This window comes from Lipophrys pholis, assembly GCF_963383615.2.
Source record: "Lipophrys pholis genome assembly, chromosome: 5".
Taxonomy (NCBI): domain Eukaryota; kingdom Metazoa; phylum Chordata; class Actinopteri; order Blenniiformes; family Blenniidae; genus Lipophrys; species Lipophrys pholis.
The window spans coordinates 17,535,963-17,563,881 of NC_137628.1; the positions used below are offsets into that span (position 1 = coordinate 17,535,963).

Genomic DNA, 27,919 nt, shown 5'->3' on the forward strand with positions numbered 1-27,919 from the left:
CTCGCTGCGGTATACTTTAAGATTTAAAAAACGGTTCTTTCTTACGAAGGATGTCAGCTACTGACGATGAAAGGGGTTCTTGCAAATCCTTTAAGGATCTATTTGGTCCGTATTGGGACTTCCTGTTGCTTGACCTCTGCTCCAGGTCGTAACACTTAAAGCCACGGAAATCAAAAGTTGGAGCGGCTCAGCCTTGTGCCCTCGGTGCCACTCTGAAACCTTGAGCGCATGTAGGCGGTAGGTAGGTAGGAGCCAACGCAGCCCTAATCCCCGCAGTCCGTGATTTAGCCCCTGGTCCTCCTAATGCTCCTAAAGCCCCAGCTGCTCCCTGGTCGCTCCTGCTCTCACCGCGACAGACTGCACACCGCTCGCTTTATTAATAATTCACCTAATAATTCACCCGTTCGACGCTGCCGCCAGCAGCACCGCACCGGCCCCCACCGTCACCGCAAACAACTGCCCTAATCCCCCCCCCCCCCCCCCCCCCCCCCTCTATTATTTTTGTGTGGGTACGTGTAAACAGGGCACATGCTGATGAGGTGTGCTGATTTTTTTTTTTAGGGAGGCGATCTGCCGGTGCCGGAGCGCACGGAAAGCTTCCATTTTACGCACCGAGGCATCCGGAGCCCCGCTCAGGTCCGCACCGCCGCCGCCGCCGCCGCCACTGCGCCGCTGTGCAGGCATTTCGCTTTCGGCGGAGGCTGCAGCGATTTGAAGGAGCGAAACGCAAGCTGCTCTTTCATATCGTCAGCTTTGAGGAGGAGGCGGCGAGGGACCAGGGGTGTCCCCCCGTTTGTGTGTAACTCCGCGTGTGTGTGCTCGTGTGTGTTTGTGTGTGTTTGGAACAAGAGAGAGAGAGAGCGAGAGAGCGAGAGATACGAGGGTAAAACAGATCGGACGCGCGGCGTTTGGAGACAGCTGCTTTTGGACACGTTTTGGACTCAGAAGCTGCTCGACTGCAAAGGCTGCACACGGAAAAATAATATAAACACAACTTACTTTGCATCACCTCTTCCGTCCATTATTATATTTTTTTTAATCGTGATATTGATCATATTTCGGGGAGGTTTTTTTTTTGCGTCTCCCTATCATCTGCTGGACAAGTTTAGCCGCTGAAGGACGCACCTCGGGACTTTGGCGCAGACGTCTCGCTGACTTCTTTCTGCTGGACATGGGCGCATCTGACGCCAAACGGCGGTAGACGGAGGGGCTCGGAGCTGCTGTCCTCTTTTCCTCCTTTCTCTCGCAGAGTGGACCCACTTTTGAAAGAGCGTGTTTTTTTTCTATCTGGGCCTAAGGCCGACTTGTTTAAAGGTCCCTTTTTTTTTTTTTTTTTGCTTCCGGCAACAGCGAAGAGACCCAAGTCTTCCTCCCTCAGCTCTCACTCCCTCTCTCACTTTTTTGGAAGCTGAACTTTTAAAGGAAAATGGGGCATTGAGAGGGTTGGCAGATCTCCCCACGCTATAATGGTACGTGCTGTGTAACTCAATAGTTCCCCTCTATTGGCTCTATAGGGTAACGTCTATAGGACTGAAAATAAACAAAACAGATTTTGTTCAACTGTCTGCGTCCACACACTTATTTCAGGTCCTGGATACCTGTGTGGACTTTATGAGACGTGGATTAGACGTTGGGGTCTGATCTGATGCCATACATGATGATGATGATGATAATGATGATGATGGTGATGATGATGATGATACCTGTGTATATGTGCGTGCGCGCGCGACCGAGTGACAGAGAGTGATGGCGCTTTGTGCAGAAGTGACCACCTCTTCACTTTACCAAATTTGAGAACCCCAACGCCTCCAAATTCACACACTTTGGCCACATTTAGAAAATGAAAAACATCAGATAAAGACCGATCGATAAATATCTGACTTTCAACAATATATTTCCTTGCAGCTCTGCGCTTTAAGAATAACTCGTACACCTTTATACAACTTTACTGTTTCTTTCTAGTTCTCTTTTTTTTTTCTTTTTTTTTTTTTTTTTAAGATTGTCTTTCCCCCCCCCCCTTTAAAATCTTTTTCAAATAGCCTACATAGCTGCCATGTTTGCGTTTCTAATTTATCATTGAAAAAAGTCTTTGCCCAGTTGAAATCAGTGTATCTTCTGTGGTGCGTTAACAGTGTGCAGGCTGGAGTGTTTGCAGAGGCGTTTGAGTGGCCCTGTAGACACCGATTGTCAACGTGGAAGCTGATCCTTCTGCTCAGCTCAGATCAAACAGAATAAAACGCAAATGCAGATCTGAAAAGCTAAGACATGGAGACAGTATGCGGGTGTTTTTAGACGATGACGGCTCTTCTTTTGCTCTGTGAGAGCGCAGATAAGCCGGTGGAGTGCAGAGCTGCGTGCATCCACTTTGCACCCGGACTGTCTTTTTCTGTCAGAGGCTGCTGGGTTTTTTTTGGTTTTTTTTTTTTTTAAATCAATGGGCACCACATTTGCGTGGCTGATGACACTTTATAGCGACTACAGGGTGGTGGGGAGGTGAGGTGACACACAGATCGTCTTTGTGCCCCAGGATCAAGTGAAAAGATCTTAGAAAGTAGCCTGAATTAATGCATCCCATTATTTAACACTCAACTGAAAATCGGAGGACAATAAGATAGTCATCTTTTTTTTATATGTATATAAATTTATCAGCATTTGCAGACATAAATATTAAATGTTATAATGTATTTCACATTGTTTATTCAGGTTTTTTTTGGTGGATTTGTAATTAAAAATATCTAAGTATTTGCTTTTGAATGGGATAATAAAATAGCAATATTTTTAAATTTTCAGCTCAAGAGATTCAAATTATAGCTGGATATTTTGACTGCATTTTGTATCATTTAAATTTTATTTAAATAACACCTTTTGACGTTTAAAGTTGTGTCTTAACTACAACCATGCACCATAAAATACCAAGTATCTAAAAAAAATGCTCAGGCTTTTTCATCAATGTGAAAATACAACTTTTTAACCATGTTTCAAGTGCTGTTTAATTTTAGGTAATTAAAAAGAAACAAGTGACATTTATCAAAGCATAAACAAAAAATACAAAAGTAACCTCTTCAGTTAGTTACCTAACAGGAGCAGTTTGAATTCATTCTTTCACAAAGGCAGGGTGTGAATGTTTATTCTAGATAGACAGGTTGTAGCTCTAATGAAACTGTTTTAACTGCGCAAGCACTTCAAAAATGTTAAATTGTAGACCACAAATGTTTACTTGTGGCAAGTTTCCCAATAATTGGAGATATTTATTATGGCGAGAAAGTCATTAGACAATGGTTCATAATTGGCAATGATAGTAGGCTTCTCTTTTTGTTTTGATTGTAGGCCTATAATTTCACAGTTGCTTGAGCTGTGGTTGTTGCAGAGAAAATCTGCCAACCACCAAACCTGTCAGTCAAGTAAAAGTGAAGAAAGTTATTGGTGCCAAGTCGGTAGGTGAGCGGGAACCTTTGCATATTTGCATATTACTTAACAAATTCTCATCATCTCAGCATCTAGAGAATTTACTTGAGCTGAAAGTGGGTGAAACATTTGAAATTTACTCAATGCCTGCCTTATTGAGTCATACGCCGCGCGCGAGCGCGTGCGCGCGCGGTTGTGTTGTAATGTAACTCTATGCTTCCTAGTCTTTGTGGTAAACTCGGCTGTATTAGAACCATAACCACAAGAAAATCTCCCCATGGATCAGTTCTTGTGTGACACAAAGGGCTGATTGTACCAGCCCAAACCTCATTGTTAAATGCACTTAGCCAGTGGAGTTAGACCTTAACTGAGTGTGGTTTGGCTATTAAAAAAGCTTCAATAAGAAGCCATGTAGGAAAAGGGGTGCCAGCGGTATTGAGTTCCCAAATGCACTAAGCAGGCGTATGGTGCGAGCAGTGTGGCGATGATATGCTGGAGCCCAAGAAGTTCAGTGTTACAATTGGCATGGTATTATCTTAAGGCCACAGTCCATAGCCTATCCTGTCTAGCAAGATCAGTAGTTGACAGGCAAGGTGCCAGGCCAAGTGAATCTTGGGGTGTGTCACAATGTGCTCTCTGTTCAAACTTGCTTCATCATAACAGTTTTGGTGAAAGGATAGGGTGTTTTTTTTTATATTTCTTATATGAAGACAAACCATCTATTGTCAAGCCTGGAATAGTTTCACATCAATTAAAGTGGCACTCACAAGGTTTACCTCTCATCACCTTTGATAACTCGAATGCTTTATGCTTTAGTCATCTGAAAATTTTAATATTCATTCCTCCTGCAGTCAGTCTTGTATAACAGTTCATAACAGACTGTTCATGCCATGTGCCTCCCGCCTTATCCAGAATCCCACCATTTACTATTGTGTAAAACACAACTGCACATTTAAGCCAAATGAAATCTGCCGCTCTGCATCTTGGCTGTACTTCTGACCTAACCAAACCTTCAGGACCCACAAGTAGAGTGAAATAATTAGCCCCACTCTGCTCAGCCATCCATCTATACTTTTTTTTTTTTTTTTTTTTTAATGCAGCCCCTCCATTTCTCATCTTCCTTCTTAATCTTCCTGTTTTCTCGTCAACCCCCAGAGAGGGCTGTGTGAAAAATCATATTTTTCCAACATTTCTCCCCGAGGTAGCTTTGGCAGGGACTCACACGGCGGCCATTTCTGCCTTTCATACACTCCTCACACAACGTGGAACAGATCGCCGGTGCGGCCTGGCGTCTTTGAAGTGGTTGCCATCTCACGCAGGTTGGCTGGACTGTCTCCTTTTCCTCCCCACCCCCCCCCCATATTCATCTTGTGCCTTAAACTTGGCAGTGTTATTTTCAGCCACCAAGTCGGGATGATAAAAACGTGTTTGAGACACAATAGTGGTGATAATAATTACGGTTTTTAAAAGAGATGGACTGACAGTGCCGATAGCAGTTGTGGCGGAGGATTGTGCAGCAGCCAGAATAAAAATCCTTTTTGGAAACAAGACGATGACTGCACCAGGTGTGAGAGCAGTGTACATTTTTGTGTGTAGGTGGCAAATTAGTGTGTGTGTGTGTGTGTGTGTGTGTGTGTGTGTGTGTGTGTGTGTGTGTGTGTGTGTGTGTGTGTGTGTGTGTGTGTGTGTGTGTGTGTGTGTGTGTGTGTGTGTGTGTGTGTGTGTGTGTGTGTGTGTGTGTGTGTGTGTGTGTGTGTGTGTGTGTGTGTGTGTGTGTGTGTGTGTGTGTGTGTGTGTGTGGCTGCTAATATGAGATGCAGGGAGACATAAAGCTGGAGAGGAGGATCATTGATATGTTGCCATTCATGTGCTTTAAAATGGAGCCATCTGAAAACAAATTCCACCATCAGGGCCTTTCATACACAAAGCTCTGTGGAGGTGTGTGTGTCACCACACGTGTGAGTGTACGCGCAAGTGTGCGAGCAGGTTTCGGAGATCTCACCTCCAAAGAATTTGGCCATATGGTCGTCAACACATATACCCAGAGAGAGAAAGACACAGATAGAGAGCGAGCCAACGGAAGACGGAGTGAGATTGAAAGGGAAAAAAGTGAGAGAGAGAGAGAGCGAGAGAGAGAGCGAGAGAGAGAGGGGTCTTCTTTTGTCAGCAAAGGCAGCGGGAAAGACAGTTCAAGACTAATCTTATACCCATACCTAAATCAGATGGCTTTACACAACACATTAAAAAAAAAAAGAAAATCTCCATTGCATCCCCTACTCCACATATTTGTGGAGTAGGAAAATCTGTCTCAATTAACACATTTGCATTGGGCGATGATGGACTCCAAATAGGTCACTGACTCAATCTCCCGCCTCCAAATCTTCCCTCTAAAATGTTAATTAAGGAGGGCTTTGAGATTTTTTCGCTCAGGGCTGGCCATATGGGCTGGGCATATGTTCTATATATATAGTACAATATATAATTCATACACTGCTGCAGGAGAGAGTGTTTGGGGGCCTGGAGTTTTTGAGGGGTTTACTACAAAGGGAGTCAGTATGTTCTGGCCTCCCCAGTGGCAGGTACAGAGCTTAGCCTATTCATTAGCTTCATGTTATTCACTGTTGCACAATGGGATTGAGGTTCATCAGCACCTGTTTCTTTGGCTGACGACATAAAAAGGGCATTTAAACTCCTTTTTGTCAGCTGGTTAATATGAAATGAGAGCTAAAGATCTATTGTGGGAGAGCAGTTGCTTTTTTGTGTGTTTATATTGTTCCTCCTGAAGTCGAGCTAAAGATTTGTAATGCTGAGATTCTGCGGATATGAAGACCCACATATGCACAAAGATTTTCTCAAATAGTATGTCTCCTCACACGCTCCCAGTTGTCCCAGTGCCATCCGCCCAGACACCCATTCACCAGCAGAATGAGGCCGTGGCAGCCAATGAAAACAGTCCTTTCTCACCCGCAGCTTTTTGGGTCGGACTCAACCAATCAGACGAGGCTTGCTTGTGCACCTGACCCTGTCTCTGGCCTGGTGCAGCCAATCACAGAGGTTCCAGCACACCTGATGCATTGTGGTATGTTTTCTGGTAGTCGGCAGGCTCGCGCCGGTGTGGACCCCAACACAGGTGCTGTGGATTCGGGCCATTATTCTGACCGCCGGCCAATCAGATGCGTTGTTTCATTATCAGACCCATGTGGCCTGGCAGACTTGAGGTACTTACAGTTTGTCTCATGCGTGTTTTTCTATGTGCATCAGCACATATTTGTATGCACAGATCTGAGGAACCCTGCTCCCCCCCTTTCCCATAATGCTTTGCTGTCTTATCAGCAGGCCTCTCTCACTCTGCTCCTGGCTTCATCATCATCTCAAAACTAAACAATAGGCGCTGTGTTGCCCCCTCAAGGAGTCAAGGGCCTCTGCAATAAAAAGAGACTCAGAAAAAAAAGAAAAAAAAAAACATGTTTATGGACTAATAAAGATGATTAGAAATCACACAATTGCAGAAAAATGGAAGGTTTGTGAGTGCAGATTATCTGTAATAAAAAGCTGAGGGGAGAGACGGGGGAGAGAGGGAGAAAGAGAGTTAGCTGTACAGACCTCTCATTGCGAAGGATATGAATAGCCTTTGTTTTCACCACAACTCAGGGCTGTGTGGTCTGCCAACGTCTGGCTCTTATTATGGGGTTTGTGTCTGTGTGTCTGCGTAAGTGGCATGCACGTGTGCACTGGTGTGCGCCTGTGTGTGTTTCTGTGCATAAGGAGAAGCGAACACGTGTGTGGAAGAAAAAATGTATATCCACGTCGGGGCGATTATATTTTTCGAGCAAGTGGGACTCTATCTGTGCGTGTGCATTTAAACTCAATACAAAACTAGATACACTGTCTTCTCTCTGCTCCTGTTCAATAAATAAATGTGGCATGGGGTCTTGGGCTGGCACAAGCGTGCGTGCATGCTTTTTTATCCGTTAAAGTTGTGAAATGAAATAGGATTTCACAGAACGGCACAGCGGCTGTGGGATTTGGGCTCCCTTCAGCTAAGTAGAGTGGGATAGGTTGATCCAATCAACGGCAGAACTGCAAGAAGAGCCTATTTCACAGCTCTGGGCCCTGCCAGAACCCTGCCTGCCTGCCCGCCTGCCTGCTTGACTTAGAATACAAATGAAGCTCCCTGAATGCACACCTACACACACACACACAGACACACACACTCACACAAGCGTACACACTGGCACTTACAGACAATCCAACTGGAGTTTTTACAGTGCAAGTCTTGTGGCGCTTCTGTGGAGAAATGCAATCGGTACGGGTTATAAGACTCCTGCATGGAGTGCAGGCAAATGTTTTTAGGATGTTTCACAAAGAGGAAGCGAAAAAAGTCCAGTTGTGGTCAGGCTAATTTAAGAGAATCCATTTCGTAATTCTTTTTTTTTTTTTCAGAGGAAAATATAGGCCCTCTCAGCTGTAGTCCTGAAAACGAGAAGCTGTGGTATCTTTTATTATAAGACAAAATAATACCTGGTAAACTGAGTTTGTGGTGAATGTTACAATCTTTGGTGGCTGAAATACTTGCAAAGTCTATTATATATTATATTACTCTGCATCATTTGAGGAGGTTTATGGAAAAATCCTTTCAGATCTGTTACGTGATGTGGGAACACATTTTGTGTGTCAAAAACGTTAATAATGACATAACTTTTTCCTTTGTTTTCAGGCTACTGACACCTACCTGGTAAACGACGACCCTACGAGAGGCCCAGGGATGCCTGAATGTTTCCTCGTGTCCGATACATACAGGGTACACACACACACACACACACACACACACACACACACACACACACACACACACACACACACACACACACACACACACACACACACACACACACACACACACACACACACACACACACACACACACCACTCTGTATTTGTCCAACTCTGTATCATCTATCTGCCATCTTTTCACTTATTCACTAATAAGCCTACTTCTGGGATTAATGTGCTCATTTTGCTGTTGCTCATACGTCCATTTCCTGTAGTCCTCTCCATGTCATCATGGATGTCCTGGATTTTTCTGGCGACTCTGCTGCCATGTGGCAACAGTTCTCTAGAAAATAAAACACTATATTTCCTGAAAATGTCAACTTTTTGGCAGCATTTTTTTCTTTTTTTAAAGTATTATTCATGCTTGCTTGAAGTTTGGCTTTACTACACAGCCTGCGCATATTTCTTTCAAATGGAGGACAAAAGTTAGACGCCTGTTATCAAAAAGTAAAATTCTTGAGTTTACGGACTCAAGACATTTTTTTTTATAACATACCTTTTTCATGAAAAGCTGTACGTAGCCCTTTTAATATGTACTTTCAGTAACATTTGTTTCAGGTTGAATTTTCAGATCACCGAAGCACAACTCTTCTGTCCTGCTTAATGCAGTGTTGCACGTTCTTCTTACGTTCAGGATGAATGACATCAGACGGCACCATAAATCTATACATTCTCTTCCTGCTGGGTACAAACATGTCAGAATTGCAGTAATCCAAGCCAGTCTGAGTGCAACGTATGAGCAGCAATTACACACAGTAAACACATAAAAAGCAGCAGGCGCAACACATTGCTGTGCACACACACTCAGATTGCTAACAGATCCATAGAGTCTCTGGGATCCACACTGTGTATGATATGCTTGTTAGCCATAGCGGCCAGTCAGCCATTTCTTTCTGACTGCATATGCCTGTATGCATTTGACTGGCGTGCTCCTTCCCAGAGCACACATAAACAGCTTACCCAAACAATATTTACACTGTACGGCGTAGTAAATGGTACAGTTACACATATTTTCCGTCCACATATTTCCTGCCTTTTGAAAGGCAGCCTCAACCACCTGTCTCACACATTTAGCATGCTAATGGCAGTATCAGTATGCTACATCACTTTCAATATTTAATGGCCTAGCCACAGGCAATGGTAAACAGCAAGTATATGGGCTGTGCTTGTGTGTCAATGGAAGACCGCAACATGCTAACTTTAGACACACCATATGGTTTTCGCATGTGCTCTCTAATGGTAAATGTAGTCTCGGAAACCACGAGATCCCTGAGTGCTCGGGGGGCTTTCAGAGGTGACGTTGAGACCGGACTGTTTGATTGTGGTCGGAGGCAGAGTTTGCAAGAGAAAGCAGAGTGGCAGTGTTCTGTGACTCCTGCGGTTGCTATAGTTTGATTGCTGTAGCCAAGCTTCTTTGTGGAATACTCAGATGGACACCTAATTCTAGACATGAAGCAAGAGACGAAGACTATCTGCGAAATCAGATGAAAAGCCCAGCATATGTGATGAAGACAGTGGAAAGAGTATGAAAGAACGGCGAAACATAAGAGAGAAGAGGGGAGAAATGTATTTGAAAGAAAAAAACTGAGAATGAGAAAAAGGAGTAGACTGAAAGAAAAAGTAGGAAAGTGAGGGAGCCCACAAAGGCTTTGGGGTTTGGGCCTGTGCCGGGGTGGGGTGTGGTTTGGAAAGAGGAGAGACGTTTGGAAAAGAACATTACACCTCGATATGTTTGACTTTCTTTTACTGTTATTTTGTATTTTTCAGTTTTTTTTTATTTTTTTATGTCGTATTCTTTTTCTTGTTGTTTGTGCCAGTGTATCTTTGACCACCAGACATTTGTGGCCATGTATGTAGCTATAGGTGTGTGTGTACAACTTGTGCATATACTGTACATTGTATGCACGTGTGTCTGTGGTGTGAGTGTCTAAGTATCCTACACAGGCTGAGGTCTCGTAAAGCTGCACAGCTTCATATCCCCCTGAAAAACTTGGCATTCAACCACTGGGGTGACTTCAACCCCCAAAACCGCACCCTTGTGAGTGTGCACGTGCACACACACACACGCAGACATATGCACGAACAGCATTGTATTCACACATAGGCATGCGCGAGCACACACACACACACACTCACACGCATGCACTTCCAAGCGGTAATGTTCGCACACACACTCTCACTCACACACTTTCTCTCACACATGCACAAGGCTGGGGCTTATGTATAATTGCAGGCACTCTGCCTGCATATATGAGTTTGATTAGGCTGAGGAGCAGGGAGCGGGCTAGGATAAAGCCAAGCCTGATTAGAAACAGAGTGTATCGCTTCTATACAATAGGAGTCACAATGAAGCTGGTTTAGACCACTTTGCCCAAGTTCAGGTGTCTTTTGTCTCCATATACATGCATACAAGGCTGGAATATAACATGGAATTAGTTGAATATGAGCAAAATAGGAAATCAAGTGGTATCACAGCTGAATAAATTACAGTCTTAGACAGTCAAATTTACAACATGCTGTAATAACTTCAGACTTTAGCTCAATTCAGAGTAATCTCAAGAAATATTGAGAAAATACAAATGTGAATGTACTGTAAATACCACATAGGTGTGGTTATTTCAAATAAACAGCCCATTGCCCAAAAACAATCAACAAAGAGCATCATCAGCGGAAGCGCAGCTTCACTTCCAGCTGTGGCTCCTTATAAAATAACTTAAATACAAATAATTGGACCTGATTCAGGCTGACATTTCAGCAGTATCGAAAGCAGAGTCGGTTGCATGCTTTCATATTTATTTTAATAACTTATCAATATAAGAATATGCTCCCTATTCAACTGAAGACACTTGAATCAGTCGCAGAGCAGAAGGGGTTTTACTCTCAGTCCAAATCATTGGCTGATTACAGACCACAGTCTAATCTGAGTTGGAAGTTTCAAACTTCTCTGTTTCTTCTTTGGTCAAACTTTTGTTGGGTTTTCCTCTGTGTTCCTCACAAGACCAAAGGAGCTGAAAACAGAAAAAAAAAAGGATCATTCTGAAGAAATTGGCCCTCTCAATCACTTGTGTTTGCTCTGCGCTCACTGGCAAAGATCTTTAAGACAGGTTTATCAAACAAAGTTAAAAATATGATATTTGCCAACAGTAGAAAGATTCTGTAAACATTTATAATATTTAATTGATACAACAAGAGATTTAAAAAGTTTCTAAACACTGTACAAAGCACCATAAAGTCACTGATAAATCCCAGCTGAAGGACAAACATTGACAGAGTTTTTTTTTCTTTTTTTTGGGTTAAATCTGGACAAACTTTGTGTCCTTTCATTGATTTGTTGAACGCAAACAGAATGACAGACAGGTAGACAGGTGACAGAAGGCAGTGCAATACACTTTATCGGGGAAAGACTGGTGCAAAAGGTTTTGAGCATGTGCAAGAGCAGAATGATTTTCAAATGCTGCATCTTGTACATAACAATAGATCAACAAACATCAAGTACTTTAAGAGAACCTGGTGAACACAAAAACTGTGCAGGAGTCAGAACAGTCCCAGGCAAACTGGGAAGTGTGTCTTTGATTTTATAAATGAATGTAGATAGATAGATAGATAGATAGATAGATAGATAGATAGATAGATAGATAGATAGATAGATAGATAGATAGATAGATAGATAGATAGATAGATAGATAGATAGATAGATAGATAGATAGAAATCCTAATATTCTAGAAAAACATAAGTGGATCTCCTGCAGGACCATTAGTCCAATTATTAATACATCAAACTCATAAGCGGGATTTTAGGGAATAACTTTATAATGCACCGGAGTCGCAGGACGCCCGGCTGAACAGACGATCACAGGCGGACCAGAAGCCCCTCCGGTGCCGCAGGAATACGAGCGGCAGCGAGTTATTGAAGAAAGAAAAAACATGTTGAAATCCTAAAAAAAAAAATTTAAGTATATAGTTTTGCCGTTGTGAAAAGAGCGGGCAGGGAGAGAGAGAAAAAGAGAGAGAGGCAGGGAGCGAGAGAGGGAGAGTTAGAGAGAGAGGGAGGGAGGGGGAGAGAGAGAGAGAGCGAGCTGCAAAAAACTTTGCAGTAAAGTTGGTGCGGAGCGTCTCACTGCGAGCGAGCGAGCGAGTGAGCGAGGCGGGGTTACAGCCTGGACTGAGCCACAGCGGCTTTGCAATGCGGCACCGCAGCGAACCTCCATCCAACTTTGTTATCAACTCCTCCAATTTTCATCTCTAGACACCACCATGTACTCCCCTTACTGCTTGACACAGGTACGGAACAAATCGCCGTTTCAGTGCGCCTCTCCGCTGCTCTCTTTCTTTCTTTCTTTTTTTTTTCCGGTGTGGCGCTTTGCCTCTACTGTATGCGCTGTACAGTGCTGTCTGTCGTGTCATTTGTTGCGCATTAAGGACTTTTGTTCCCCTCCAACGCTGCTCTCTTTTCCTCGATAGTGTTTAACCTCCCTCTCTCTCTCTCTCTCTCTCTCTCTCTCTCTCTCTCTCTCTCTGTCTCTCTCTGTCCCTCGCTCTCTCTCCACCTCTCTCTCTTCCCCCTTCTTTTTAGTGGCACTTCTCCAACGGGCTTTCCTGTGCGTCTCATTGCGCATGGTTTGGAGAGAAAATGGCGCTTCTCCCAAATCTATTTTATATAAAACGGAGGTTGCCGAAAGGGGAAGAAGGGCTGCGTGTCCTGACAGTTTGGCGACGAGCCTGATTACAAACGCTCCAAGGCAATAATCGACCTGTTCGATTATTGTAATGGGCTATGATGAAGTTTCAATATCTGGAGTTGTGTAGGACAGTGGGGCATTTTATTTTTATTTTTTTCCGGGTTTGTGACTTGCGGCTGTGAGGGAGGTCTGCCGCGGTCTGCAGCCGCGCACGGCCGTGGGAGTCTTCTGGGGTCACGGTGGACGCACTCGGATTTGACCCCGGTTTAATCTGCACTCCTTTAAAAATACAAACAACAAACTAACCATTTGAACCTAATGGCAATTTAAAGTACATGCCGAGGGTGTCTGTGTATGGCTGCAAGATTCTCGCTTGGTTGAAGAGAAAATACAGTTATTATTCTTCTAATAAATACAAAACAAAAAACCCCAGCATGTGTTAATTCTCTAACTTCATGTAAGCTTCTTATTTAAAAGACTCCGTCAGGAGTTTTTGAGAAATTAACGCGGTTCAAAAAGTGTTGCAGCACCATGTGCGTAAATTTCCAAGGCCATGCGGTTTGAGGTTAGATTTTCCACATAAATAAATTTAAGCTTTTTTTTTTTTTTCTTCTTTTTTTTTCTTTTTTGATTCAAGCAATATTTGAAATAATAAATCACATCTGGATATTTGTTACAAATGTTCATACAGAAATATCAAATTATAGACTCCGTTTTAACCTTTTGGGTGTCCAGGACCAGGACGCACTTATGCCACTGACAGTACAAGGCTACAATTATCTTTATTATTGTCACCTCTATTATAGGCTGTATTCTCTTTCGGGTATTAATTGTTCACGTAATAAAATAAAATAAAATCCTAGAATAAATAGTTAAATAAAAAATCTTGGCCAAAGACACTTTTAAACTGATTAAATGAGATAATCCTACTCTGACTTCTTACTTCTTCTTAATGTCTTTTCTCATCGTATTAGTGTGTTTTCTAAGATACTATTTCAGCGTGTATAAGTACATCAGTCAGTAACTTAAACTCCTTCAAATCAAAGTGTGTGAGATGAAAGGTCAAGTTATGGCTGACCTTTTCTGTTTTCTTCTGGGGTTTTTTGTTTCTCACTGTAAGGATATAGATTTAGACAGCTTATGTTGGTCATACACCTTGCAGAAGCACACATTTCTTGCAGTCAGTGCAGAGTTTGACGAGAAATGCAGAAGTGCACTCGGCGCGTCTGCAGCTTCAGGCCGCCGCTTGTCCGCTCCGCATATCTCTGCATGCACTGAGCTGCACACACCTTTATTTTATATTCCACTGTTTCCATTACACGTTTTTATTTGAATACAATGCTTCAACTTAAGGATATTATTTTTCACTGATCAGTTTTTTTTTCCTGAGGTCAGGTGAGTCAGGAGTTAATGCAAGAAATGCTCGCTCATACTCTATTATATATATGTGTGTATTTTTTTTTATATTACCTTTTTTTGAATGGCTTTATACTGCAAAAAAATATATATATATATAATTCCACAGCTTTTTTCGCTCCATCTCTATGAATTCCATGTTCATTGACACCCGGAGGTCACGGCCCTGCGCCCTCCTCTCATTGGAACAGTTTTGACCCTCCGTTTTTGTCGCTTATACTCAATAAACGCCAGTTATATTTGGAACCAACATCCTTATGTGACGGAGCAGAACATTGTAATCATTCCTTTCCTAAAACAGAACCGTCTGCCTGGTTTTGACGAGCTTCGTGGAAAACATGTAGGATTCCTTCTCGGTGTTATTCCAGGCCTTCAGCGCAGACCTCAGCAACTTTCTCACACTTTTCATAGTTTGTCAGAAACAAAACGATGCAAAAAATATATATATATTCCATTGCCAAAGCAGCAAGTCTGTATCAAAATAAACTCCATCGCCACAAATGCTTGTTTTTTTTTTTCTTTCGTTTTTTTTTTACTTTCTTCTTTTCTTTTGACCTAGGCGACTTTTAAACAGTGAGAGAGACATTTTTTAATCAATAGTCTATTTGATTTGCCCAGTAAAATAAGTCCGACAGCCCTACTGCATATTTAGCACAGATGATTTTCCAAGCCTGGTGGTACGAGGCAGAGGTCCGCATCGAGTTTCCTCTTTCTTTCCATTAATTAAAATTAATTGGCAGCAGATCCTCTCACAAGAGCGCCGCATGGACGCGTGCTGCCCATATGCGCGATACATATTGATCTGCTGAGGCTGCTGTTGTTGCGTCTCCGGGTCCAATGATGGATATCAAGCAGAGCTGATTTGTTTGCATTCTCTCATATCTCCTTGAGAGCCCGTGTTTGTATTTAGAGGAAATTAAGATAACAGCAGTCACAAATTTACTTTCAAAAGCCACCATGATCATATACTGCCTGTTTCACACCTGTAAGCCACAGTCGACGCGAACATTTGCTTTTAATTCGCTGTGATAGTTTTAATGATCTTGTACTTTGCCGCTGCCAGAAGTCAGACTGTTGTTCTTTAAGTTGTGGTGTTCTCATCCTGCGCGCACGGACGCGTGGTGGATACGCGCTGACGTGCGTAAAGCTGGGGCTGCTACCGTCCCATTAAGATTGTGTTCTTGACCTGTTATGTAAATAATTCAGAAATCACAGAAAACATGCAGAATTGCTGTAAACAATCTACAATGCATTATTAATGTTGATAAAAGCTTTGCTGGAATGGTCCTGATAGGTGATGGACCCGAGCAGCCAGAAGTGGTGAAGCCTGCATGCACTTGCCAAAACTTGCATTTTTTTCACGGGCTGTGTGGCATTGTCTCACCTCCGCACGGCGGAAGCGCATTTGCATAAAGTTTTAATGCGTCGCGGAGGTCGAGGAGGTGTCGTTAATTAAAACTTTTATGTGCTGCGTTTTGAAATCAATTATTTCAGACTCCAGTTAAATCCCGTTTATCCAAATGAGATGGACTGCTAATATAGACGACAGCATGTCTCATAAACACTGCCAACTTTCTGAGGCTTTGCAGGAAAACTCGGAGATGTTTAACAATGTGCATAAGATTGTTTTAACTATTTCTTGCACGGTTCACAAGTGGGAGAAAAAAAAAGGTTTTATTTGCTTGCTCAGTACTTGTTCGCAAACGATTGATCCCTGATTATATCCACATCTTAAGGGTTTTAGATTTGGAGATCAAATAAGTCCTTGAAATTCACTCGACCATGCAGATTGGCAAAGAACTTGAAAGCATGAAGGGAAATCTATACATACGGTAGCCACGCCACAGCCATGGCAACAGAAAAAATGTGGTGATTTTTACAGTCAGTATCTTTGGTGATGGAGATAAAAGCACTTTCATCCCAACCAAACATGTGAATCCGTGCATATGGAGAGGCATACAGTCTGTGTGGCAATATGTGCAGAGCCCACACAAGCAGTTTGCATGGAGTTATAGGCTGCTGGTCTGGATATCCTCGAAATGGCAGACTCCTACTTTAAGCCGAAGTTTGTTTTATTTGATCTTATTGTTTCCAACACCGTCGGTTCACTGACAGACAGACGGCGGAGGCCGAGGCCACCGCTACTGGGTGAGTGCGTGCGCGTTTCTCAGTCCCGGGCCAATGTCTCTCCTGCGTCAGCCCTCGCCTCCGGTTTCACTGGGACTGGACGGAGACGGTCGCAGTGTCTCTGTAAGCCGAGGTGGGCCGGCATCATGATCTGGTAACATACTACCAAGTCTTACCGGCCTCACTTTGCACTATACACATACACACACACACTCACACACACTGCTAATCCTACACACGGAGCTACTTGGTAGGCACAGCACAGCCGGCAGAGAATAGGTTTGCTGTAGTGGACGGTAAGCAGGGCAAAAGTGGCCTGCCAACTGCAGGCCAACGGCAGGCAGGCAGGCGGTGGGTTGCAGGCAGAACCCAGGGGTACACTGTGTTCTTTTTACTAATTCATCCTTTCTGTTGGAGGCAGACCAGGTCCACCTTACACTGCTTGGCCCAGAATGAGTGCAGGGGAAATAGCACAAATTGTCTCCATCAGTAAAGCAGCGTCTAATTAGATATTGAATACAGGTAAAGAGAAATTGACCTGATATGTGTCAAGTTAAATATATGAAATGGCATCACAGGAGCAGACTTAATTGTGTGCTTAAATATTAGTTTTGTTTGTAACATAGCTAAATTGTGCAGAAGAAAAGCCCGCAAGGCCCCAAGCACAACCGAGAGGCAGCCTGAGGACAGTCCTCCTCTGCCTGTGTGTGTCTGAGTGAACGTGTGTGAAACAGTCTTGGAGGGTGGGTTAAATCCGGCACTGTGCTGCTCTGCTTATCCCTTATCTGTGCAGTCTTCCTGACTGCCCATAGAAAATGGATTTATCATGCTTAACCGAGGCAGTTGGCACAACAGGGTAATAGGTGGCTGTCCCCTGGATGGATGGGCATGTGTTTGTGTGACCGATACGTGTGTGTTTGTGTGTGTGTTGATGTGAAAACGTGGTGCCTCTCCCTCCCCTCGTCCTCTCCCTTCTAGTGTGGATTAGGTTTAGGCTGATCTCTGGCCAGTGGAAGCAGGCGGCCCCTATAGCGGTCTTATGTTGGTCTGAGATATAGTTTTGTTTACCAAGCCATACGGCAGGCACACACACACACACACACACACACACACACACACACACACACACACACACACACACACACACACACACACACACACACACACCCAAAATCAGACAGCACATTCACATATGTTATAGATAGATAGACAGCCATGTGGTGGAGAAGCGGTGGAGTCAGAATCTCATCTGTGCGCTCATACTGGGAACATCTTTCACAGTTCAGTTTCTGCTCGTTTCTGTCATTAAGGCATTAAGTACTCAAAATCAAATATACATAATTATCCCTTAAAGCTTTTGTCGGTCTCCCGCTCACTATGCAGATACCATTTTATTTTTGGCCAGCAGTAAAAATTAGGTGTGTAAAGTGATTATGTGATTGAATGATAATTGCACATCCTCCCTGCACAAGACTGTTATTATTTTTCTCAGGTTTAAGAATTAAAGGTGCAACAAGTCGCGCTTTGCAGCCGTTCAACATGAACAGCCTCTAGTTTGCCAGAGAGGGATGAGATCATCAGACAGGGAAAGTGTGAGGAACCAATGAGGAACCAAAGGGACGAGAAGATCTAGTGAACTGCCGTCTTCCAGCAGCTGCTTGAGACAGACTCCCCCCCCCCCCCCCCCCCCCCCCCCCCCCCCCCCCCCCGCCACCTCCTCAATTAGCTCAGTTTAAAAGAGAAGTAACGGTTGGTGCGAGATCGGCATTGTTTAAGGATGAGCTTCGGTTGTTGTTGTTGTTGTTTGTCTCTCCCTCTCTCTTTCTTTCTTTCTCCACCCCCCCCCCCCTCCTCTGTGACCCATGGGTGTGTTTTTCGTTCCTTTTTTCATTTTCTCAGAGGGTTTTCTCTCTTTTTTTGAGGTGGTGGGGGTAACCTCAGTGAATGGGACAATGCAGCCTAGCGTGAAATTAAAGCTCTTAGTTAGTTTGGAGTTGCTCAAAAGAGGATTTTACACATGCATGCATTCATCACCCTCCCATACGCTATAGATATAGCTAATTAGAGGAAGTACACCCTATGTCGAGCATCAAGAGCCCAATTAAAAGAGTAGGGTAACCTTGGTGTGTGAGATCTAGGCCAAATCAGCTCTGTGAATGCATTTCTGTTGCCTTGTGTGTGAACAGTATGTCAGCCTCCTTAATCCAGGCGGGAAAATATGGACAAAGCTGATATGAGGAGCGCACAAGTTTCATTAACATATGCATGTCACGTACTCAGTAAGTAAATCAAGAAAACATTCAGATTGATCACGCTGACAGGCGAGCTTCTGATTCAAAACAGATTGAGCTGCTCTTGCTGACTCTTCCAAGTCTCATTTTGGAAGTTGTCTGCACTGAAATGTCTGTCATGCACGCACATTAGGGTTTTTGTTGTTCACGTCAAAGGGATTTGCTCATGCATTTTCACTGCAAAACGCCAGAGACTTGTGACTGTTTTGCTTTGTCAAATAAGTTTGCATGCTCCTGAGAACAGCAACAGTGCCAAACCCTACATATTGATACTGGTATTTTAGAAGAAATGCGAAATCAGCACAAACGGGTTATTATTCTGCGTGCGCAAGCTCAGCTTGTGTTGAGATGTTTACTGTATCTCTAAGGTAGGAATGCTTAAGGCAAGCTGTATAACCATGGCACCCCACTGTGTTGAACGACTGCATAAGGTCATGTATTTTTGCACTCTCTGTGCATGTGAGTGTAAAGCACTCCACTGAAACCTTAACTTAAACCCCCACCCCCATTCTGATAATCATATATGTCTAATATATGACACAAATAATCTGTCAAATGCTTTATACCAAACAATATCAAGTTAACACACGGGCGCACTTGAGTCCAGCCTTCTGTATCTGCTGTGCCACAGGGCCTGTGCTCCCGTTAGCCACCAGTGAATCCAGTTAGTGAGTCAGACTTTGTGGAACAAAGTGTGCTGCTCTGTGACTCTCTCTGTCTCTCTCCCTCTCACTCGCTCCTGTTGCGCACGCTGGCAGCTCGCCAGGGGTGGAAAAATCTATAAGCCATTGCGTAATATACCATATCTTTACCTTGGGTGAACCCTGTGCAAGATTCACAGCTGTGTCAGTACACAAATATGACGTGTGTGTGTGTGTGTGTGTGTGTGTGTGTGTGTGTGTGTGTGTGTGTGTGTGTGTGTGTGTGTGTGTGCGTGTGCGTGTGCGTGTGCGTGTGACAGACTGACAGATAGACAAAGAGAGACATGCAGAATGGCTTCTGAGGAACTACTTTTCGTCACTTATAAACAGTATCACAGCATTTCGATTGAACAATTAGGGACAAACTATTTTTTTTTTTCTAAGCAGACTGCGTTTTTGAAGCAAACCAAGCCGTCTGCCTTGCTAAGAGAAAAGTACATTGAGGCCATGTAAAGTGGGACTTTTTTTTTTTTTGAGACGGGTGGATGTTAAAAGTGGAAATCAAATTAAGTTGATGTTGTGTTCTAGTGACGTATAAACTCCATGGTAACGCAGCCGTAAGTATATATATATATATATATATATATATATATATATCGCTATTCACTGCTGGAATTGGTTCTTTTTAATGCATTTTCTTTTTTTAAAGAAACAAACTTAGAATTCTGAATAAACAAAAGCCTATCAGGCTTTCTATGTTGTTGTTTTTTTTTAATGCAGGTTAAATCTTGCATCCAGTGTCTTTTAGTTCAATGTTCATCTGCTCCTGAAGCTCCTTTGGGAGCTGCGAGTGTTCAAACTCCTCAGAGAGGGAGTTCATGTTTTTATTGGATTTAATTAAAGGAGGCTGCTGAAGTTACTGACTTTCACACTTTTCTGTTGAGAGTGCTTGGGTCATTCTAGTTCATGGGTGTCGTCTCTGTTGTGACTCTTATTGCACACGGAGGGACACCGGCACACATGGTGAGCAGCGCAGGGCTGCAGATAAACACAATAATAAGCTGCTTACGGGGCGTGTGGGTTCCTGTGTGATCATTCATATAAAATGGGATGTCAAATACTGTCGAGTCAGTTCTCGTCTTCACTAATATGATCCACTCATCCAGTTATATTGGCCATTCAAATATCACATGCTACGACTGATTTGTTTTTGATGGTGGTGATTATTATTAAATGGTCTGTAATGACTACTGATAATCCCCATATGCAGCTGGGCACCTTGGATTGACTGGGAGGCTGATGTTTGTTAATGCACCAGTGAAACCTAAAACACATGCAGATGTGTGTGGGACAAAACCACAAACCCAATTGTTGATCCCTGCCATTGTTTTAGTGCATGCTCGTGCTTAAATTTTTCGTTTGGCTTTACAACAGTCGTGCAGCTTTTTAGTGCAGAGTTCCCATATTAAACTGACCCCCCCCCCCCCCCCCCCCCCTTCAGCCACACATTGTAAAGGGTCAAGCTGTGTTAGTGTGGTGACGGTGGTTTAGGGCAGGGAAGTGACAGCTGTACAAGGGTGGTAGCTTCAGTTGGTGGGATAAAGTTGTGTGGATGGAGGATACTGCATAATTTTTCGCCTTGTGTATTTAATATGTATTTATGTGTGTGTGTGTGTGTGTGTGTGTGTGTGTGTGTGTGTGTGTGTGTGTGTGTGTGTGTGTGTGTGTGTGTGTGTGTGTGTGTGTGTGTGTGTGTGTGTGTGTGTGTGTGTGTGTGTATGCTGTGTAAACGCTTGCGAGGCTGACTGCTGATGTGTTTGTGTTTATTGACTCAAAGAGACAGGCCGTGGCGGCGTACGCAGCGGTGTTCGGGTGGCAGGGGTCCAGGCTTTGGGGAAACGTGTGTGTTTAAAGTACACACAGGCCTAATTATGCTGATTTAAGCATTCTTGCGGTCCTCCCTCTGGCTTGTGGTGTGTTAACTGGCACAGGGGCGTCCAGCAGAGAGTGAGCGAGGGAGAACGAGGGAAAAGATAAAGGAGACAGAAAGGAGAGGCTTAGTAAAGGGATGATTAACAGAAAAAGAAGCTCGAGAAATGGTGATTGCGGTCTGAACAGCGGGCGTACCTTCGCTGGGGAAAAAAAAATGTTGCTCCTTGTGTGGGTGAAACAGAGGAAAAACATACAACGCCATCAAACTTCCAGGCAGGTTTTTTTCCCTCCTCACTTTGGGGTTAAGAGCACGCCCGGTCTTCATATTTATTTTTATATTCAGATGTTATGGATTGCTCCGGGAAATGGCCGTCCCTTTTCCCAGCAGAGGAATTAATACTGTTTGAATGTTCTCTCTGGAGTCTAAAAGGAGGAATTTTGCAATGTAGTTTAGACAGTTTATAAGTTAAAAATCTGACCACCGCTTAATAAACAAACTGGGGAATGATGAAATACAGGCTCTTGTTTGTCAGTTCCGTGTGTGTGTGTGTGTTTGTGTGTGTGTGTGGGTGTGTGTGTGTGTGTGTGTGTGTGTGTGCGCGCGCGTGTGTGCGCGCACCTGTCTCTTGTCTTTTTTCAGGATTCCATGTACATTGCACTTAATTATATATGTATAAAAACTACCAAAGAGGCCCGTTTCCATGTGCAACTTTGTGTTCAGTAAGTATGTATGTTCAATTAATTCATGCCACCTTTAGATTACAAGACCGTTTCTTTAATTGTACTTCAACTGTAAAAAGTCCCCGCACAGCTTCGTCCTATAGCCGAGAAGAGCAGAGATTGATGGTACGGGCCAGTGTGTATTCAAGCCGCCTTTCACACAGGTGATAAAATCCTGCTGGAGAAGTATTCAGGGCTGCTCAGTGGCTGCTCAGTGTCTCCGGGTTCATGCGCTGCACCGTGTAAGACGGGATCAACCGACACCGAAGCTCACATGTGCTCTCACCAGAAAATATGCTCTCACTTTCCATACACTTCATTTCTGTCTTTTTTCTCCTGTTCAGCCCCGTTTCCAAAGCCCCCCCCCCCCTTTTTTTTTTTCCTTTTTACATGTGTTTGCTTATCTTTGACGGTTTCTTCTGTCATCCCTCAACTCTGACTACTCTCTTTCTCTCCCATTACATCTGTTACTTCAGCCGTTTCTTTCTGTTGTACCTCATTCGTTCCAGCCCCCTCCACTACTCCTCTCTTACGTTCCCTCAGGAAGAGCCATAGTCTTATCTGGGATATGCTGGATTTGGTGAGCTTAAAAGCCACTTTAGTAACTCCCTGTCTATCTCTCATGAGAACAGCACAGGCTATCTAAATCAGTTTCACCATTCAACCTATCTTTGTCTGCTGGAATGCCACTCACGGGGCAACTTTTTACTCCCTATCGCCTCTTAATGGTAATCCTTTACCTGGCTCTCCATCTTCCAGACCTCCTCTCCCTCTCTTTTTCTTCCTCTGTTTCTTTTCTTGTCCTCCACTGACTAAAATGCTTGCTATACACATATTGGGTTTCTTTACTGATGCGACGGAACACTGATGTATCATAACCATATTACAGTTCTTAGAGCAGGCAAACAGTGCCGAGTGCTATCTGGAGAATCAGATCTCCGAACAAGAACCGTCTCTCCGCTTCAGACTGAAAAACAGTGTTCACGTTTTGATTTTTCTTCTCTGGAAACACATAACGCCGAGTGCCTCGCTAAAATCTCGCTGAAACAATAGTGTTGTTGTATTCTGTAATGCAATTTCTCCAGGAATTGGAAAAGCTAGCCTAAATAATGATGAGGCCAAATCCTCGTTTGCATCTGATCCAGGGGATACTGCGCGCTGAGAATAAGTGCTTGTATGTTTTGCATATAGTGCTGTCACAGTTTGGTCACAGTTTAAAGTTTTGTTGGGCGTCTTTGGAGCATTAAATACTTGACTGAAAGTTGTAAAACTAAATATTTATTTTAATGCTTGAAGAATGCAAGCAAATGATAAGTGCAAATGCAGAAGCCATCCTGGCTTCATCTGATCAGACCCCAGGCAGGCCCTCTCTGCGGAGCACACACACTGGAGCGAGGGAGTTATTCCTTTTATTGTGTGTGTGTGTGTGTGTGTGTGTGTGTGTGTGTGTGTGTGTGTGTGTGTGTGTGTGTGTGTGTGTGTGTGTGTGTGTGTGTGTGTGTGTGTGTGTGTGTGTGTGTGTGGAGCCGCTCCATCCATGTTGACTCACAGAAAGACAGTGGTGATGGCTACACTGAGCAGGGGTGTCAGGCTGAGCTGATGACTCCTACTCCGAAACAACACACTGCAAAAGCAAAGCCGTGTGTGTGTGTGTGTGTGTGTGTGTGTGTGTGTGTGTGTGTGTGTGTGTGTGTGTGTGTGTGTGTGTGTGTGTGTGTGTGTGTGTGTGTGCGCGCGCGTGCAAGCCATACCATAGTTGTCTGCAGGCGTGTGTGTTTTCGATGTGCGTATGCGTGCGTGCGTCTTTCAGTCCTGACAGCCAAGAAGCCTCAGCAGCATCTGACGTGGCAGCTCTTGCTGCTTTCGGTCCAGCTCTTTCCTTCTGGCTCACTTTTCTGTGATACTATCTTTTCATACAATCACATGTTTATAAATGGAGACCGATGGGTTTTTTTTTTTTTTAACCGACCAAGGTTTACCAACTCTCAGCAAACCTGCGCGGTTCTCAAAAACAATAATATGGCAGGAATAGTTTCATTTATTTCTGTTAGGAATGTATTTTTTTTCTTCTGTTGTTTTTAATGAGAAAACAATAAAGCAGTGTGATTCCCCCCCAAAAAAATGAAAATAAAAAATCTGGTTGGTTGCGTGTAAATGGTATTTTGCTTACGTGCTATTGCGTCGCTCTGCACCACAGGGAGAATTTCTTGCAAAAAACGCAAATGTGAAGCACTACCTATAAACCTACCAGATGCAAGCTATTAAGTTGTTATTGCCGTATACGCTGGCATAAAACGCATATAATGTTCATTTGTTTGGAATTGCACTTCATAATTGCTGTTGCAATCAAGAATGTGAGTGAAAAAAACTGCTTTGAAATTATATATTTTCTAACAAACTGCATAACACGCAACTTCACACTGACGTGTGTGACGGGCTCAGTGTTCCTTCTTTTCGTGCTCTTTTTTTTTTTTCTTCTTCTCCTTGGCTTGTTTGTGAGGTGCCTTTTTATCGAGGTGGGTTTCCTCTATTTTATGTCTTGAGGATATGTACTTATGGCTGTCTGCATGTGGTACTGTGGTGCTCCTGAGGTCTGAGCGAGGTGGTAGTTTCGGCTGTGGAAGTCAGTGAGTGTGGTCACCGAGGAGATAACTGCACACACTGTCCCAGAGGCGCCCGTTTGCATCATATGTCACTGCTGTCCTCCCCCTGGATTTGTTGGAATCATCCGAGAAGAAAGACAAGTGTTGGTTTGAAAGGCGGAAAGCTTCAAAATGATTTACTTGGCGTGTGTGTGTGTGTGTGTTCGGTGTGTGTGTGCGTGTGTTTGTGTTTGTGTAGGCTCTTTGTTTAACGCCTTGCATGTGTTCGTGTGTGTCCTCTGTCTCTTCCGGCCTTGCATGCTGGTTGCCCTATAGGAAGCCCGACACAAAATGGACAGAGAGTGACGTTTAACCCTCCCACTGCCAGTACGCGCCGCCGTATCAAGAGTCCGTCCCTCTTTAACCCGGAGTCCATCGAGCAGAGCAGAGATCAGGTCCCAGCTCTCCGGAGGCCATATGGAGCACGCCACCTTTTAACCCCGATGGGATCAGAGTGGTATAGAAAGCCACTTGGAGCAGACAACCCCGCTCTCAACCCCTAAACACCAGCAACTCAGCACAGACAAGGCAGAGTGCACAGGCATAGGCCCAGCTCATATCATGCCACAGGGAGCGGGCACTGTTTAACCCTCACTGTGCCAGCCCGGCGCCGGCAAAACTCCAGCTCATACGATAAGCAGAATTAAATCGGCAAGCTTCAGTGTTCCTGATAGGGCGCTCACCCATGTGGAAATGAGACTGTAATGTAACACGGTCAGTTTGTTGACATTTGTCTGCAAATTTTAAATTGAATAAATAATTGGGGGGCGGGGGGCTAACTCTTCATAAAGTTTCCTTTGTCAAATTCATCTTTATCTACATTACTCCTGGATCCCTACATAATGTTCATTTTACAAGAGAAAGTTAAGCAAGTGTGCCTCCAGCTTTAAAAGATGTAGACAATTTATATAAAGGGTTTTGTCCAGTTTTTATATTCTAATTTGGGGAAATTTGCTTTGTTTGAACATATACAAACTAGTGCTACTGATTGCATGAGAACACGACAGTAAAGATGTTTACACCACTGTTCTCCCCTTCAATTGCTTTTTCTTTTTTTCCGCTTTTGAAGAAATGCTGTCATTGAAGTGCACTGACACTCAGGGAACAATCAAGGAAGCCATTAATCATACAAAACCATGGAGTAAACTCTGTGGGAATGTATGGAGGAATGTGCCAAATGGCTTTTTCAAATGACACACAGTTGTAAAATGTTGACAAATGATATGGTGGTTTTACAAACATAAGAAGGAAATTATAATTTATTGAGCAAGGGATACTTTCCCTTTAAGGGACGTACCAGGGCCTTAGAGAGAGAGGGAGTGGGAAAGCGAGAGAGAGAGAGAGAGAGAGAGAGAGAGAGAGAGAGAGAGAGAGAGAGAGGGTCTGGCACCAAGAAATGAGTGCACAAGTTTGAGTGTGGTTGAGTCAAGCTGTGTGTCAGAGAGAGGCAGCGAGAAAAAGGGAGTTCCACAGTGAAAAGAGTGAAGGGGAACAGAGAGATGCTGGAAGATGGATCGCAATTGAGGTGGAGAGCACGCAGGCAATTGGTGGAAGGGAGTGGGTGAATGAGGCAGCAAAAAGCAGAAGGAGGGATGGTTGAACTGTGGCAACAATATGAAATGCAGGAAAGGGAAAAGTGTAGGAGAGGTGAAAGAAAGAGGTGGAGTAGTAGGTGATGTGTGTGTGTGTGGGGGGGGGGGGGGGGGGGGGGGCACAGAGTGAATGTGTAAGTTGGGCTATTGGTGAGTCATTTGCATAAAGGGTGAGGGCACTTTGCCCGGCTTTGGGGAGAGGTTGGCATCTCGCCGACTCTTGCCGGCTGGCAGAACGAGGACCAGAGAGGAATAAAAGAATGAGGGGGAGCGAAAGAGTGAGAGAGAAAGTCTCTCAATAGTGCATCTCTTGTGCGAGGAGACGCGGGCCTTGGCCGCTGCTGGAGCAGGGCACGGAGGAGAAGGGATATCTGGTTTCATTATCTGCTCGATTCCCGCTGTATTTGCTAACCATGAGGTTCAAAGCCTCCGCTCCGGCTGTAGAGCAGAGCGGAGCACACGCTGCGCCGCTGGCATGTGCCGGCTGGAGGACGGTAGGTGTGTTGCAGAAGCGCTTCGGCTTGGGGCGACACAGAAAGTGAAGAAGAAGAGTCTTCCCTGTGAAGATGAAGCAGAAAGCCGGAGTACACACGCACACACACACACACACACACACACACACACACACACACACACACACACACACACACACACACACACACACACACACACACACACACACACACACACACACACACACTCATCACTCACTCACTCTCTCCAAGTGTCACTCTGCCTACTTGACCTTATCAAAAATGGCTGCCCCTGTCAAGAGGAAAAGCTGTACTCTGCTAGACAGCAATGTCCTTTTAGAAAATGCCACACTGACAGTTTGGGTGTGTGTGTGTGAGTAGGTTGTATGCGTGTGTGTGTGTGTGCGTGTGTGTGTCTCTCTATGTGTTCGTGTGTGTGTGTGTGTGTGTGTGCGGTTACAGAAACTGCAGCAACGTAAACACACATAGCACACATGCAGCTGCCTATACGAACTCACTTAACGTAAGCCTCCATGTAACTCTATACCACTCCATTTAGTGGCAGCCACATGCTGAAATGGTTTATTAAATCATTGTTTGCGACTTACAGCACCAGAATCTCCTAATTTAGTTTGAAATCTATAAATTTGCCTGCGATAGCATCATTCCGAAAAGAAACATTCTCCCTAATTGGCGGGCACTCTTATCAAGATTAAAATCCAGTTTTGTAGCTTAATGATTAAATGTATAATGTTTCGTTTGGCGTTCTTTACAGTTCCCACAGTGCATTTCAGAATCTGCGTCTGGGCGGCTGTCTGCTAAGTCTCGTCCCAGCAAAACCCAAGACATATTTAAGAAACAGTCGCTGCAAATTTTGTTCTCGTACTCCAAATTGAATTCTGTTCTCCAAATATTTTCAGAACCTAAATTAGCGTGAGTGGCTTGCGAGGTTCGAGCTCTGTTTATAATTAACTGCATAAGGTGAAATTCATGCAAATTGGATAATGTCGGAGAAAAGCCACACAAACCTCAAGAAAATCCTGGCTGAACAAATTTTTGGTTACTTAGAAAGAATCACGAAGAGCCCCTGATCTAATCTTTGATGTGCTTACATTGCAGGCTGTGACAGGCTGCCCAGGCAAACCCAGCGCACAAATGAGAAAAGCAT

General features: G+C 43.9%; 1 protein-coding gene across 27 annotated transcripts in view; it reads left to right on the top strand.

Annotated features, from left to right (window-relative positions):
• Window positions 1–209: 209 nt before the first annotated feature.
• The window catches only part of nfixa (nuclear factor I/Xa), a 111,731-nt gene continuing 84,021 nt past the window's right edge, over window positions 210–27,919 (top strand). For 15 of the 27 annotated variants that reach the window (XM_080463179.1, XM_080463171.1, XM_080463190.1 and 12 more), the window contains exon 1: window positions 12,308–12,519. In XM_080463179.1, the coding sequence (XP_080319305.1) occupies window positions 12,493–12,519 (27 nt within the window). In that variant the 5' untranslated portion in view covers window positions 12,308–12,492. Of the gene's footprint in view, window positions 1,470–8,122; window positions 8,207–12,307; window positions 12,520–27,919 lie in introns of those variants that run through there. The other 12 variants (XM_080463188.1, XM_080463172.1, XM_080463194.1 and 9 more) reach the window with 6 other exon arrangements.